Genomic DNA, 13084 nt, shown 5'->3' with positions numbered 1-13084 from the left:
CCACAGTCCAGGTCAAACCTCACAGAGCTACAAGAGTTCAGCCGGCCGAGAGCCTCTTCTGAGAAATGCCAGCAGCAAGGCCGGACGAGGCATTCCAGACGACACGAGTGAGGGGGGCCGGGGGACAACTGTGTGAGCGTCTCTGCTGGAGGCCCTTTGCGGTCAAAGGTCAGCTGAATGGAAAACAGGACTCTCCCCTCCCCGCCACCTGCCTCACCCTGGCAAGAAATATAGGAACTTAAGTGAAAATGTCAAGGTGCCGAAACTTAGGGAGCGAGGCCGAGTAGGTATTTACCAAGCAGCACAAAGAGAAATCCCAGAGACAGATACATTCACCTGGTCAGAATGTAAAAATATTTAATGCCCCTACCATCCCCCCCCATATGTTATGCCATAAAAATTGAATTTATTAAGTGCTTACTCTGTGCTAAGCACCAGGGTTGACACGAGATTGGACACCCTCCCTCTCTCTTGAGGGGCACGCTAAGAGGAAGGGAGAGAGTTGGTAACGCGTCCCCATTTTACAGATGAAGAAACTGAGATCCAGACGGGCTAAGTGACTTGTCCAGTGGCACACTGCCAGCCAGTGGAAGAGTCGGGATTAAAACCCATGTTTTCTGTCTCCCAGGCCCATGCTCTTAGAGAAGCAGCATGGCTCAGTGGAAAGAGCACGGGCTTGGGAGTCAGAGGTCATGGGTTCGAATCCCGACTCGGCCACTTGTCAGCTGTGTGACTTTGGGCAAGTCACTTCACTTCTCGGTGCCTCAGTTCCCTCATCTGTAAAATGGGGATGAAGACTGTGAGCCCCACGTGGGACAACCTGATTCCCCTGTCTACCCCAGCGCTTAGAACAGTGCTCGGCACATAATAAGCACTTAACAAATACCAACATTATTAAAGAGCCCGGGCTTGGGAGTCAGAAGTCATGGGTTCAAATTCTGGTTCTGCCACTTGTCAGTTGTGTGGCAGTGGGCAAGTCACTTAACTTCTAACTTAACTTAACTGAGCCTCAGTTACCTCATCTGTCAAATGGGGATTAATTGTGAGCCTCACCTGGGACAACTTGATTACCCTGTATCTCCCCCAGCGCTTAGAACAGTGCTCTGCACATAGTAAGCGCTTAACAAATACCAACATTATTATTATCATCATTCCCACAAGACCACTGAGGAGGAATTTAGCCAATAAAGTAAATAAGTCCCTTCTAAAGTCTAGAATGGACTGGAAACAATCTCCAAGAAACTCTGGAAAATCTCAAATAACCAAGAATTTATCACCTCTAGAGGCTGTACACCCCCGCCCCCTCCCCCCCGGTTAGGATTACTGGAAACAAAAAATTCAGAGGCCAAGCTAGAGGGGTGCAATCCTCCTTTCCCAATTTGAGACCAACATCTCTCCTTAGAACTGCTTGGGAATTCCAAAGAAGAGATTTCACTCTAGGTTTTCTTACTGCAGGATAGGAGGGGAGAGGGAAGAAATCGGGAACAGACCAAATGTGAAAATGGTGAGGTCAGGGCGAGAGGAGAGTTCGGAATCAGGCGGGAGGAATAATTCCGAAAAAGAGACGATCTGTGCCTGCTCTAGGGTATAATAGAACGGAGACTTTGTCACCAGGCTGGATGGATCGGGATGTTGAAGGGGGCCCTCAAGACTGTCAGCTCGTTGTGGGGAGGGAACCAAATCTACCGTACTGTACTCGCCCAAGAGCTTTTGTACAGCGCTCTGCACACAGCAAGCGCTCAGTAAACACCCTTGATGGATCTATCGATCCATCGATTATTCCCAGGCACAGCGGCAGGGGCCTGGTCAAAGCTGAAATTATAATTTTGTGAAAGAGTTTCAGGAGCGAGCCTTCTCCTTTAGGTTTGGCAGAATGTTACCCCGTGAGGGTTGATGTCTCCAGAGGGCCCATGCTGTCTTCGATTCCGTGGAGTACTGCTTCCTTAAAACATTAGCAGCGGTTTAATCTCTCCTCCTTTAGGAAAAACTCAGCACTGAAGGGTTCTAACTTGGATTGGCTATTGCTTAGGAAGAAACATTTCCGGCCTCAAGAGACCATGGAGGCCAAAGGCCCCTTCTTCCGGAAAGTGTAAGCTCTAGACCGTAAGCTTGTTGTGGGCAGAGAATGCCCCGATTAGACTGTGAGCCCGTCAACGGGCAGGGATCGTCTCTATCTGTTGCTCAACTGTACATTCCAAGCGCTTAGTACGGTGCCCTGCACATAGTAAGTGCTCAATAAATACGAATGAATGAATACTGTACTCTTCCAAGTGCTTCAAACAGTGCTCGGCACACAGTAAGTGTTCGATACAGTTGACTAAGAAAAGGAGAGGCCCACTAGCCCCGAAGAAGCCCCCAGTGACCCCGGTCGCCCTTCCGCGGGGCCACCTGCGACTCCTGCTCCCATCCTGCTCTGGGTCTGTGGGGTTGTGAGGAGTTTAAGGAGCGGCAGCAGCGGGTGGCCCCTACACAGTCTGCTGGGTGACCTTAACTTCTGTGTGTCTCATTTACCTCATCTGCAAAACGGAGACTGAGTCGGTGAGCCCCACATGGGACGGGGGATGTGTCCAATCCAATTTGCTCGTATCCATCCCAGCGCTCAGTACCGTGCCTGGCACGTAGTAAGCGCTCAATACCCCAATTATTATTATTATTTTGGAAGGCTGGCAAGGCTTTGGGGGTAGCTGGAAGCTGGTGACTTGGGCGGTAGCACCCTGAGGCTCCTACTGGCCTCCTTTACCTCCAGATCGGTTGGACTCTGAACTCTTTTATGTTGTTTTTCCATTTATCTTGGCTTAGCTTTCCTAGCGTGCCTGCCGCCAAGCCCCTCTCCCTGACCACTTATTTTTACACTGTGATCCCCAGAGGGATCACGGTCACGGCTGATTCAGTGGTGGTGGTGTTTATAGTGTTTGTTAACCGCTTACTATGTGCCAGGCACTGTTCTAAGCACTGGGCTAGATACAAGTTAATCAGGTCGGACACAGTTCCATCCCACATGGGCTCACAGTCTTAACTGCCATTTTACAGACGAGGGAACTGAGGCACGGAGAAGAAAAGTGGCTTGCCTGAGATCACAAAGCGGACAGGAACCGGTACTAGAACCCAAGTCCTTCTGGCTCCCAAGCTTGTGGTCTATCCACTAGGCCACACTGCTTCTCAGTGCTCTGCACACAGTAGGGTACTATCACTACTGCAGTTGCCCTCCTCGATAGTAAAGCACTCATTTTTAGGGATGCAAAATCTAATCCTTTAACTTTGTCCTCTCCGTTATTATGGATAACTTATCAGTGAATTTAACCAAACTCCTCTCGAGCCTGCTGCAGTGGTCTGCCTGCACAACTTCCTGTGATAACAAACCCAGTATGCTCACTACCCGCTGTGTGAAGAAGTGTTTCCTTTGGTTTGTCTTGGATTCCTCACCGTTCGGCTTCCACGGGGACCCTCCCGTCCCGATCTGTGGAATCTGAACAATGATTCTGGGTCTGACTATCCCACACCCACCCAGATTCCCCAGATTTCAACCCTGTTCCCTCTGGGCCTTGATCTTTCCGGATTGAGGCATTCGACCTTTCCAGCCTCTCCACATCAGGGGGCATCTCCATTCCTCGATCGCCATTACTTTCTCCGGCTCTCTTCCGTCCTTCCTAAAATGCGGTGAGACCAGGACCGCGCCGCCCTTTAGGTGCTGATGGACGACGGGTTATAAGGGGGAAAAACTGGATCTTTCCTTTTTGTTTTCTAGCCCCCGCCGGATGGCCACAGTGGCTTGGAGAAAACCCAGACCCCCAAGGGAATCAGTGTCTCCATGACTTGATTCACTGAGTGGCCTCGGGGAAGTCACTGTTTAACCTCTCTGCAACCTTTCCTCACCAGCAAATGAGGCTCATCCCTGCCCTACCTTCTGCCTTACACGAAAGGGTCGGATACAGTTCGGGGAATGCTCTGAAGGCTTCGGAGAAATAACGTAAAAATAGAAGTGAGTTATCAATCTCCCTATGCCTGCAACGAGGAAGCCGACTTTTCAATCCTTCCAAAATTGCTTCAAATCCTTAAAGCCCCAGACCCCTTTTTTCCTCTGCCTTATAAAAACTCCTTTAACGTTCTTCCGCTGGTCTTGACAAGACCCACAGACTAGTGTCTCTTGCAGAGAAAGGCACCACCGTTTACTCATACGCCCCTAAGCACCTAATGCCTCTACTTGATTTTTACCTATTTTCACTCCAACTGTTTGGAAAACATTTCTATCTTCCTAACATCCATCCATGTGGAACAGGAAGTTGGAATGGGAAGGTGTCAAGTACTACTGAAAGAAGGAAAGGAGGTAGAGGGCTAAGTATGTTTCCTAACCCCAAAAGGCAGTGGTGAACCTGGACACAGAATACCCGGTCTCCTAAAACCGAGTCCACCCCTCGATCTCTAGATTGTGAGCTTGTCGTGGGCAGGGAGCTCTTCTATTGTACTCTGTTGTTGTTGTCTTACGCTGTCGAGTCGTGTCCGACCCATTAGCGACACCACGGATAATTCTCTCCCAGAACGGCCCCACCTCCATCTGTAATCGTTCTGGTAGTGTATCCGAAGAGTTTTCTTGGTAAAAATACGGAGGGGTTTACCATCGCCTCCTTCCGCGCTGTAAACCTGAGTCCCCGCCCTCGACTCTCCCGTGCCGCCGCCGCAAACATTAGTTCACTACTCTGCACGCAGTAAGTGCTCAACAGATACAACTGATTGATTGATCGACCGGTTGGCTACCCCTCCGCCCCCGAGGGCAAAAGGCATTAGAAGGGGCAACACTCCAAATGAGTTCACTGGAGGGCCATAATAATAATTGTAGTACTCGTTATGTGCTTACTATATGCTAAACACTGTATTCATTCATTCATTCAATAGTATTTATTGAGCGCTTACTATGTGCAGAGCACTGTACTAAGCGCTTGGAATGAACAAGTCGGCAACAGATAGAGACAGTCCCTGCCGTTTGACGGGCTTACGGTCTAATCGGGGGAGACGGACAGACGAGAACGATGGCAATAAATACAGTCGAGGGGAAGAACATCTCGTAAAAACCGATGGCAACTAAATAGAATCAAGACTAAGCACTGGGGTATATACTGGATAATCAGGTCCCGCATGGGGCATTCAGTCTAAGTTGGAAGGTAAACGAGTATTGAATCCGCATTTTACGGATGAGGAAACTGAGGCACGGAAAGCGTGGGCCTGGGAGTCAGAAGGTCACGGGTTCTAATTCTGGCTCTGTCACTTGTCTGCTGTGTGATCTGGGGCAATTCACTTCACTGGGCCTCAATTACCCGATCTGTAAAATGGGGATTGTCCCACGTGGGACACTGACTGTGTCTAACCCATTTGCTTGTATCTACCCCAGAGCTCAGTACAGTCCCTGGCACATAGTAAGCCCTTAATACCAGAATTACTATTGTTATTATCATTGAAACGCCTTGCCCAAGGTCAGGCAGCAGGAGAGCAGCAGAGCCGGAACTAGAACCCAGGTCCTCTGACTCCCAGGCCCTTGCTCTTTCCACTAGGCCACACCGTTTCCGAGTCAGCCATCACGGCTAACTCACGACTCCCGGCCTGGAGTCGTGACTCCAGGAGACTCACTTTGGGCGTGTGGCCAGGGCCACCTTAAGGAACGACCGAGACGATTTTAGCCTCCCTCCCAAGGCCCCCGTGCGGTGGAGCGAGATGCGATGCCCCACCCTCTGAGGGTCCCGATTTCCGGAAGACTCCACCACATCTGCGGCCCAGCTGCCGGACTCACGTTAATCATGGCGTTGGACGTGATGCGGAAGAGGGTGGCCCGCTCGTTGACCTGCTTGATCTTCTCGTTGCTCTCGGCGGGCAACTTGAGGGACTCCAGCTCGCTGAGGGATCGCTGCAGGGCGGTGCCGTGCTTGGCGATCAGGTCGTTGCAGGTGCTCAGGTCCTCCACCTTGCTGGACAGGGTGCGCAGGGTGTTCTGCAGCTCCGTCTTGTCCGTCTGCGAGACGGACTCCTCGTCCCCGGACTCGTCTGCGGGAGGAGAGAGCGGGTCGGGTGAGGCCGGCCAGTTCCGGGCTTAGTCTGCAGTCCCTACTGACCGGGAGACCTCGCTGCGATGGAGAATCCCTGACTGCGGGGCGGGGCGGGGGAACGGGAGGGAAGGCTGGATGGCTCCCGGGACTGGGAAGAGCTTAGAGAGCCTTTTACCTCCAGGTCGCCGGGTCCAATCCAGCCCAAGCCGATTGTTATCGACAATCCACTATCATCCGGTGGATGCTCGGAGGGCCCTGTGTGAAACGAGTTCAGAATCTCAGTCCACGTCCCCGGGGAAGGCGGGGAAGGGGGGTTTGAGACGAAATCCGCTCAGGCCGGGAGTTTTATGAAGCGGCCCCTCCTAGTCGGAGACTCCCCCCCCTTCCCCCGAACCGCGGAGGCGACGGGACGGAGACTTTACGCTGGCTAACTACGGGACGCAGAGAATCCGTTCGACTACTTCACTCTCCGGGGCTGTCGGATCAACAGGGGTGAGAGCAAGGAAAATGAAAGAAAAAAACCTGTTGGCTCAATCTGCCTGACAGCGAGGAAGGAACAGGGGTAAAATATGACTTGAGAGGCTGGTGTTTTTCACAACGGGACTTTTGCTGCTCGGTGGATTCCTCTGCCCACGGAAGAGGCTCGGTTTCTTACCAAGCCACAGCGCCCACTTTAAAATGCAACTCAGCTCAGCGGAAACTATCTACCACCTGTTAGGACAGTTTCCCGATCCCTGGGGGCCGCTGGTTAGATAGGAGAGAAGCAGCAGAAAAAACTGGACCGAAAACAAGGGAAACAGCGTGGCTTTCACAGCCCCGTGGCACTTTTGGACATATCTGTAATTGATTTATTTCTATTAATGTCTGCCTCCCCCTCTAGACTATAAGCTCGTTGAGGGCAGGGAATATGTCTGTTGATTGCTATATTGTATGCTCCCAAGCGCTCGGTAAAGTGCTCCGCACACAGTAAGCGCTCAATAAATACGACTGACTGCCTGATCCTTGGGACGATCCGCCTGTCCAGTGGTTTATCAAAAAGGGAGAAGTCACATGAAGATATCGAGCCTGGGATATGGGATTTTAAACGATGGATCATTAACCCGGGCGATTCAAAAGACAAATCCTTCGAATCTGGGGTGGGGGGCAAAGGATTCCTGGAGGATCCAGGCTGTGACCCGGGCTAACTGCAAGACTGACTCAGCAGGCAAGGTTGTCTCTCGCACGCGTCAAACTGCACGAGACGCTTGGGAGGGTACCTCAATTTCAGAAGAAAAGGAGGTGATCTCTGCCACAGGAGAAGTGGCTGGGAAGCCCAGGAGTCCGGGGTGCTCTTAAAGGAATAGCTGAAAGGCAGGTGAGAGACGTAAGGTCCTTGTGGGCAGGGAACGTGTCTGCTATATCGTCGTGCTGCATCCTCCCAAGCTCTGCACCCGGTAGGCGCTCAATAAATACGATCGACTGAATGACCGCCATCCACCTGGGCGCCGGCGGAGCCACGTGTGGAGCCGAGGGGGACCGAGGACGTCCGGTTCCCTGCGAGCCTGAGGGAGGAAGTTGCCCGAGGAGAGCTTTCGCGGGGCCCGGCTGGCTTACCCGACTCCGCCAGCATCTTCACGGCCTTGGCCTTGGCCAGTTCCAGAGCCGTGACCCACCGCTGCCTCTCCACTTCGGAGCTGGCCTTCAGGTGGTAGGTCTGGGCTCCCCCGTTGGAGATGATGAAGTTGCAGGAATCCTCCACGGTGATGTTGGCCGTGGCCAGGTTAATGGTGCCGCGACAGGTGTGACGCATTTCGGCCTTGGATCTGCCACGAGAGAAATGGAGGTGGGCCAGGTGGAATTGGGGATGCGGGGCTGGAATTCCCCCTCTGGACCGTAAGCTCGTTACGGGTAGGGAACGTGTCAGTCGGTCAGTCAATCGTATTTATTGCGCACTTTCTATATGTTGACCACTGAACTAAGAGCTTGGGAGAATACAATATAAGAGGCACCTTTCCTGCGCACAGCGAGCTTACAGTCTAGAGGGGAACTGTGAACGGAATACAATTCTACTGTAGTGTAGTCTCCCAAGGGCTTAGGACAATGCTCTGCACATACTGAGCACGCGATACTTTGAAAGATTTCTTTCAGCACACTGAGATGGATTTGGAACCACAGTAGGTCTGTAGCGGGCCGGTCTGTTACGCATTTTTCCACCACCCATCAAAAACACAAGGAGAGGTACTGTACGGATAGAGCTGGAGTGGGGAGGGGGCTCCCCTTAGGGACCCACTCTTCTTGCAGCAGAGAATCGGTTGCCGGGCTGCCCCTCTCACTGCAGGAAGAGTCATTTTCTTAGCCAAGTAATTTATGGGTATTACCTACTGCTCGCCCGGCACGACGTGTGTTTCGGCCCCATTCCGCTGAAACAGACGCTCACCTGGGCAGGAACCGAAACGTTGGAGTTCCCCGATTTTAGCGGACAGAGCTGATCGGAAGGGTCGCGTTAGGGTTCCTAAATTTTAGTGCACAGAGCCGATCGGAAGACTGGCGTAAGCTCCTTGAGGGTAGGGATCGGGCCCACTAATTCTGCTGTACTCTCCCGAGCGTTTGGTTCGATGCTCAATAAATAAGCCTTATTGACTTTCTTCCCTCTTAATTCTCCGGTCTTCAGAGCATCTAAGCAAATGCCATAGTTTGAGCAAAACCCAAGTCCCACAGCTCTGATGCTCTTTGGCTTGTAGAAGTAAACCTCTGAAGGGGCGAGGAAGAAGAAGTCACATCGCGCTAAAGAATATCAATCCTCCACGGTCCTCTCCCGGTGGGACCCTCTCTCCCCCGCCGCCCGGGACACCCTAGTATTAGCTGGGGGAGTTATCGTGGGCCCATTCCCAGAACACCGGGTGCAAAAATTTCCCCTCTTCCTCTCTGATCCCCAGCGACCGACAGCCCTAAATACAGAGCGCCTCCTTGAAGTTCCCTGTACCGCTCGCCCTCGGCACGGTCGGCAGGGATTTTACATGAAATATCGGGCCGGGGTTTGGCCGACGGAATCCGCAGAGGCCTTTCACATTTCCACTGCCGGCGTGGCTTCCGCACAGATATTTGGGGGTTAAAGCTCTCGGGTTATTGAGTGTGCCCTTTCCCCTCCGTGTGGCCGGGGACCATAAAGAGGTCAAAGTCCTCCCGGTACAAAGCGGAGCTATCTCCCTTCCTGCGCGGCCCTGAGGCCGAACCCACCTGGAGCGCCCGGAATCGCCGCATGCCGGAGGCGCACCCCTTCTCCGACCACGAAGGTCCGGCGGGCAGGGGAAGGTTCTAACCGCTCAGCGCGGCAGCCTTTCCTTCCTGCGCTGCCCCCCCCCTCCCCAAAAGGAACGTTTCCTTCCTCAGACACGGCAGGCGAGATGACGACGACGGGAGGATTCTCAATGGATCGAACGCTCTCCCTCCCCACTCCTGCTCTCCCCCTCGGTCAGCCTCCGGCTGTAATTCGAGCCCATGTTGGCTGGCTATTCTTACCCCCGGGGCTTCGGTTACTCTATGAATAATACAAACTGAATTACAGGAGGGCAGCTGACGGGCAGGCTCTCCCTTCCAAGGGCACCCCCCCGGTCCCCTCACTACGATCCTCCGAAAGGGCGCTTTTCCCGAGGATTTACTCCGGCCTTCCCAAGTTGGGTCTGTCCTCCGATTGATTCCCCTCTGGAGAGGTTTCCCAGGCCCCATAAAGACAGCGTGTGGGGGGGCGAGGGGGTGTCTTCAATAATAATAATAATAACGCCGGTATTTGTTAAGCGCTTACTATGTGCAGAGCACTGTTCTAAGCGCTGGGGTAGATACAGGGTCATCAGGTCGTCCCACGTGAGGCTCACAGTTAATCCCCATTTGACGGATGAGGGAACCGAGGCACAGAGAAGTGAAGTGACTCGCCCACAGTCACCCAGCTGACAAGTGGCAGAGCCGGGATTCGAACCCGTGACCTCTGACTCCCAAGCCCCGGCTCTTTCCACCGAGCCACGCTGCTTCTCGATGATGTTGGTATTTGTTAAGCGCTTACCTATGTGCAAAGCACCGTTCTAAGCGCTGGGGGGATACAAGGTGATCAGGTGGTCCCACGTGGGGCTCACGGTTTTAACCCCCATTTTACAGATGAGGTCCCTGCGGCCCAGAGAAGTGAAGTGGCTCGCCCACAGTCACACAGCTGCCAAGCGGCAGAGCCGGGATTCGAACCCATGACCTCGGACTGCCAAGCTCGGGCTCTTTACACTGAGCCACGCTGCTTTCACAACACCCAGGGGACCACAGCAGCTCTGGTGGCAGAAGTCAGGCCTCAGGGAAACGCCCGATGCAGAAGCAGCGTGATGTCTTCCGAGGAGGAGGAGGATGAGGTTGACAAGGGGAGCCAACGGTGGGGAAGGGTTTCCTCACCCGGACGTGGTTCTGCCCTAAAGAGGAAGAGTCCAGCTAAGGAATGTCCTACATTTTTAACCTCGGGTAGTTCGGGAGTCCGTTATTCTGGCCAGCGGAATTATCTGGAGGTGGGATTGGGGAGGGAGAGGTGGGGGCCCAAGTTAAGATTAAGCAGCCACAATGGGAAGGCTGATTTTGAGTCAGGGTGGGAGCTTCATCCGAACGCCGTGGAATCCGGCTGAAGGATTCGCTCAGTCGTAATTATCGAGCGCTTACTGTGTGCACAGCGCCGTACTAGGCACTTGGGAGAGTACAAGGGAACAAGGCTATGAGGCAACTTTATGAGGCGGAGGATTAACAGAAACATCTGCAGAGCAGTTACTCTACGTATAGGATTGTACTGGGGTTTTGAGAATTTTCAAAAAAGCCATCAACTGAAGCCAGTCCCCGCCCAGGAGGAGTTTGCAAAAAGACGGGAAAATAACGAACCCGGAAAGACCGAAACTAAGCCTATTCACTCCCCTGTGCTCAGACCCCCTGCCTTTCAAAACACTTACAAAGAGGGTCCGGGTCCCCTCAGCTTCACCCTCTGCCCAGTTGGGCCGGGAGGACGGATGCTGGTGGGTTGAGAAGCAGCGTGACTCCACGGAAGGACCACAGGCTTTGGAGTCAGAGGTCATGGGCTCGAGTCCCGGCTCTGCCACCTGGCAGCTGTGTGACCGTGGGCGAGTCACTTCACTTCTCTGGGCCTCAGTTCCCTCATCTGTAAAATGGGGATTCAGATTGTGAGCCCCGTGTGGGACAACCTGAATCCCCCGTGTCTACCCCGGCGCTTAAAACAGCGCTCTGCACAGAGTGAGCGCTTAACAAATACCAAAATTATCATCATCACCACGGTGGACGGTGAAAGGGCACCGAGGCCAGGGGCCCTTCCACGGCGCGGTCTTGCCGAGAAGCAGTGAGGCCTAATAAAGAGGGCTCGGGCTGTCAGAGGACCTGGGTTCGAATCTCAGCTCTGCCTTCCGCCTGCTGGTCACCTCGAGCAAGTCCTTTAACTTCTCTGTGCCCCAATTTCCTCGTCTGTGAAACAGAGATTCAACACCTGTTCGAGCTTCCGCTGGGACCGTGTCCGATCCTCGTATCCCTTTAGACCGGAAGCTCCTTGTGGGCCGGGAACCTGCTTCCCAACTCTGTCATACCTAGAAGCAGCGTGGCTCAGTGGAAAGAGCCCGGGCTTGGGCGTCAGAGGTCACGGGTTCGAATCCCGCCTCTGCCACTTGGCAGCTGGGTGACTGTGGCCGAGTCACTTCACTTCTCTGTGCCTCAGTGACCTCATCTGTCAAATGGGGATTAACTGTGAGCCTCACGTGGGACCACCTCATGACCCCGTATCTCCCCCAGAGCTTAGAACAGTGCTCTGCACATAGTGAGCGCTTACCAAATACCAACATTATTATTATTACTCTCCCAACCGCTCAGGACAGTGCTCTGCACACAGTAAGGGCTCCACAGATACGATGGATTGCTCTACCCCAGTGTCTCCTCGGCACACAGTAAGCGCTTAAGAGATACCGCAACTGTTTTCTATCGTCGACGACAGAGAACCTGGGCGAGGCAGACCGCTGCTTCGCTCTCCGGTTCCCGGGGGGGGGGGGGGGGGGGGCACGAGACTAGTCAGTCGGGACACGGGATCCGGCTGAGGGGAGTGTCGCGTCGGACGGGGAGCGAGGTGTCGCGGGACGAGCCTGGGCGGAGGAGGCGGAGGAGCCGGGTTCGGCCGTACGACTTCGGGGGGGGGGGGGAGGGGGTCACAACCTCCTCCGTGAGGGGGGTGGAGAACGCCACCTCCCTTTCCCCACCTCACCGGGATGCTCGGAGGGCGGAGCCGAGGTAAGGCGAGAGCGGCTGGGGAAATAAAAGTGCTAACGACAGCCAGGGTTTTCTAACCCGGGTTAAGAGAAAATGATTCAGAGGTGGTAGGGAGCGGCTGCTCTGAGCCGCTCCTTCCTGGCTTCAAACAGGTTATGGAGCCACCCGGGAGGTTAAATGAGACTCAGGGTGACTCAGGTTGGCTCTGATTTTACGCCTTGTGAGCAGCGTGGCCTCGTGGATAGAGCCCGGGCCTGGGCGTCGGGGAGCCCGGGTTCGAATCCAGGCTTCACCACCCGTCCGCTGTCTGACCTCGGGTAGGAAGCAGCGCGGCTCAGGGGAGAGAGCCCGGGCTTGGGAGTCAGAGGTCATGGGTTCGCATCCCGGCTCTGCCACTTGGCAGCTGGGTGACTGTGGGCGAGTCGCTTCTCTGGGCCTCGGTGACCTCATCCTTAAAATGGGGATGAAGACCGCGAGCCTCACGAGGGACAACCTGATGACCCTGTATCTCCCCCAGGGCTTAGAACGGCGCTCTGCACATAGTGAGCGCTTAACAGATACCAACATCAGTTAGTATTATCATAACTCCTCTGTGCCTCAGTTCCCTCGTCTGCAGCACGGAGATTAAGACCGTGAGCCCCATGCGGGACACGGACTGCGAACGACCCGGTCATCTCCTATCTACCCCGGCTCTCAGTACAGCGCCTGGCACAGAATAAGCCTTACCAGATACCATTGAAAAAGGGAAAAGATAAGAGAGACGGTCACGGGATTCCGTCTGCGGTGGCTAACTG

At 53.9% G+C, this 13084-nt stretch overlaps 1 protein-coding gene across 1 annotated transcript in view; it reads right to left on the bottom strand.

Annotated features, from left to right (window-relative positions):
- LOC100074379 (oxysterol binding protein) overlaps positions 1-13084 on the bottom strand; it is a 36219-nt gene that overhangs the window by 16713 nt on the left and 6422 nt on the right. Inside the window, exons 2-3 of the mRNA XM_029060040.2 lie at positions 7626-7834; positions 5780-6030 (exon numbers count right to left, since the gene is read on the bottom strand). Of these exons, the coding sequence (XP_028915873.2) occupies positions 5780-6030; positions 7626-7834 (460 nt within the window). The remainder of the gene's footprint in view (positions 1-5779; positions 6031-7625; positions 7835-13084) is intronic.

This window comes from Ornithorhynchus anatinus, chromosome 3 (assembly GCF_004115215.2).
Source record: "Ornithorhynchus anatinus isolate Pmale09 chromosome 3, mOrnAna1.pri.v4, whole genome shotgun sequence".
Taxonomy (NCBI): domain Eukaryota; kingdom Metazoa; phylum Chordata; class Mammalia; order Monotremata; family Ornithorhynchidae; genus Ornithorhynchus; species Ornithorhynchus anatinus.
Note: the sequence above shows the minus strand (reverse complement) of the source record. Positions and strands in the feature narration are given on the sequence as shown.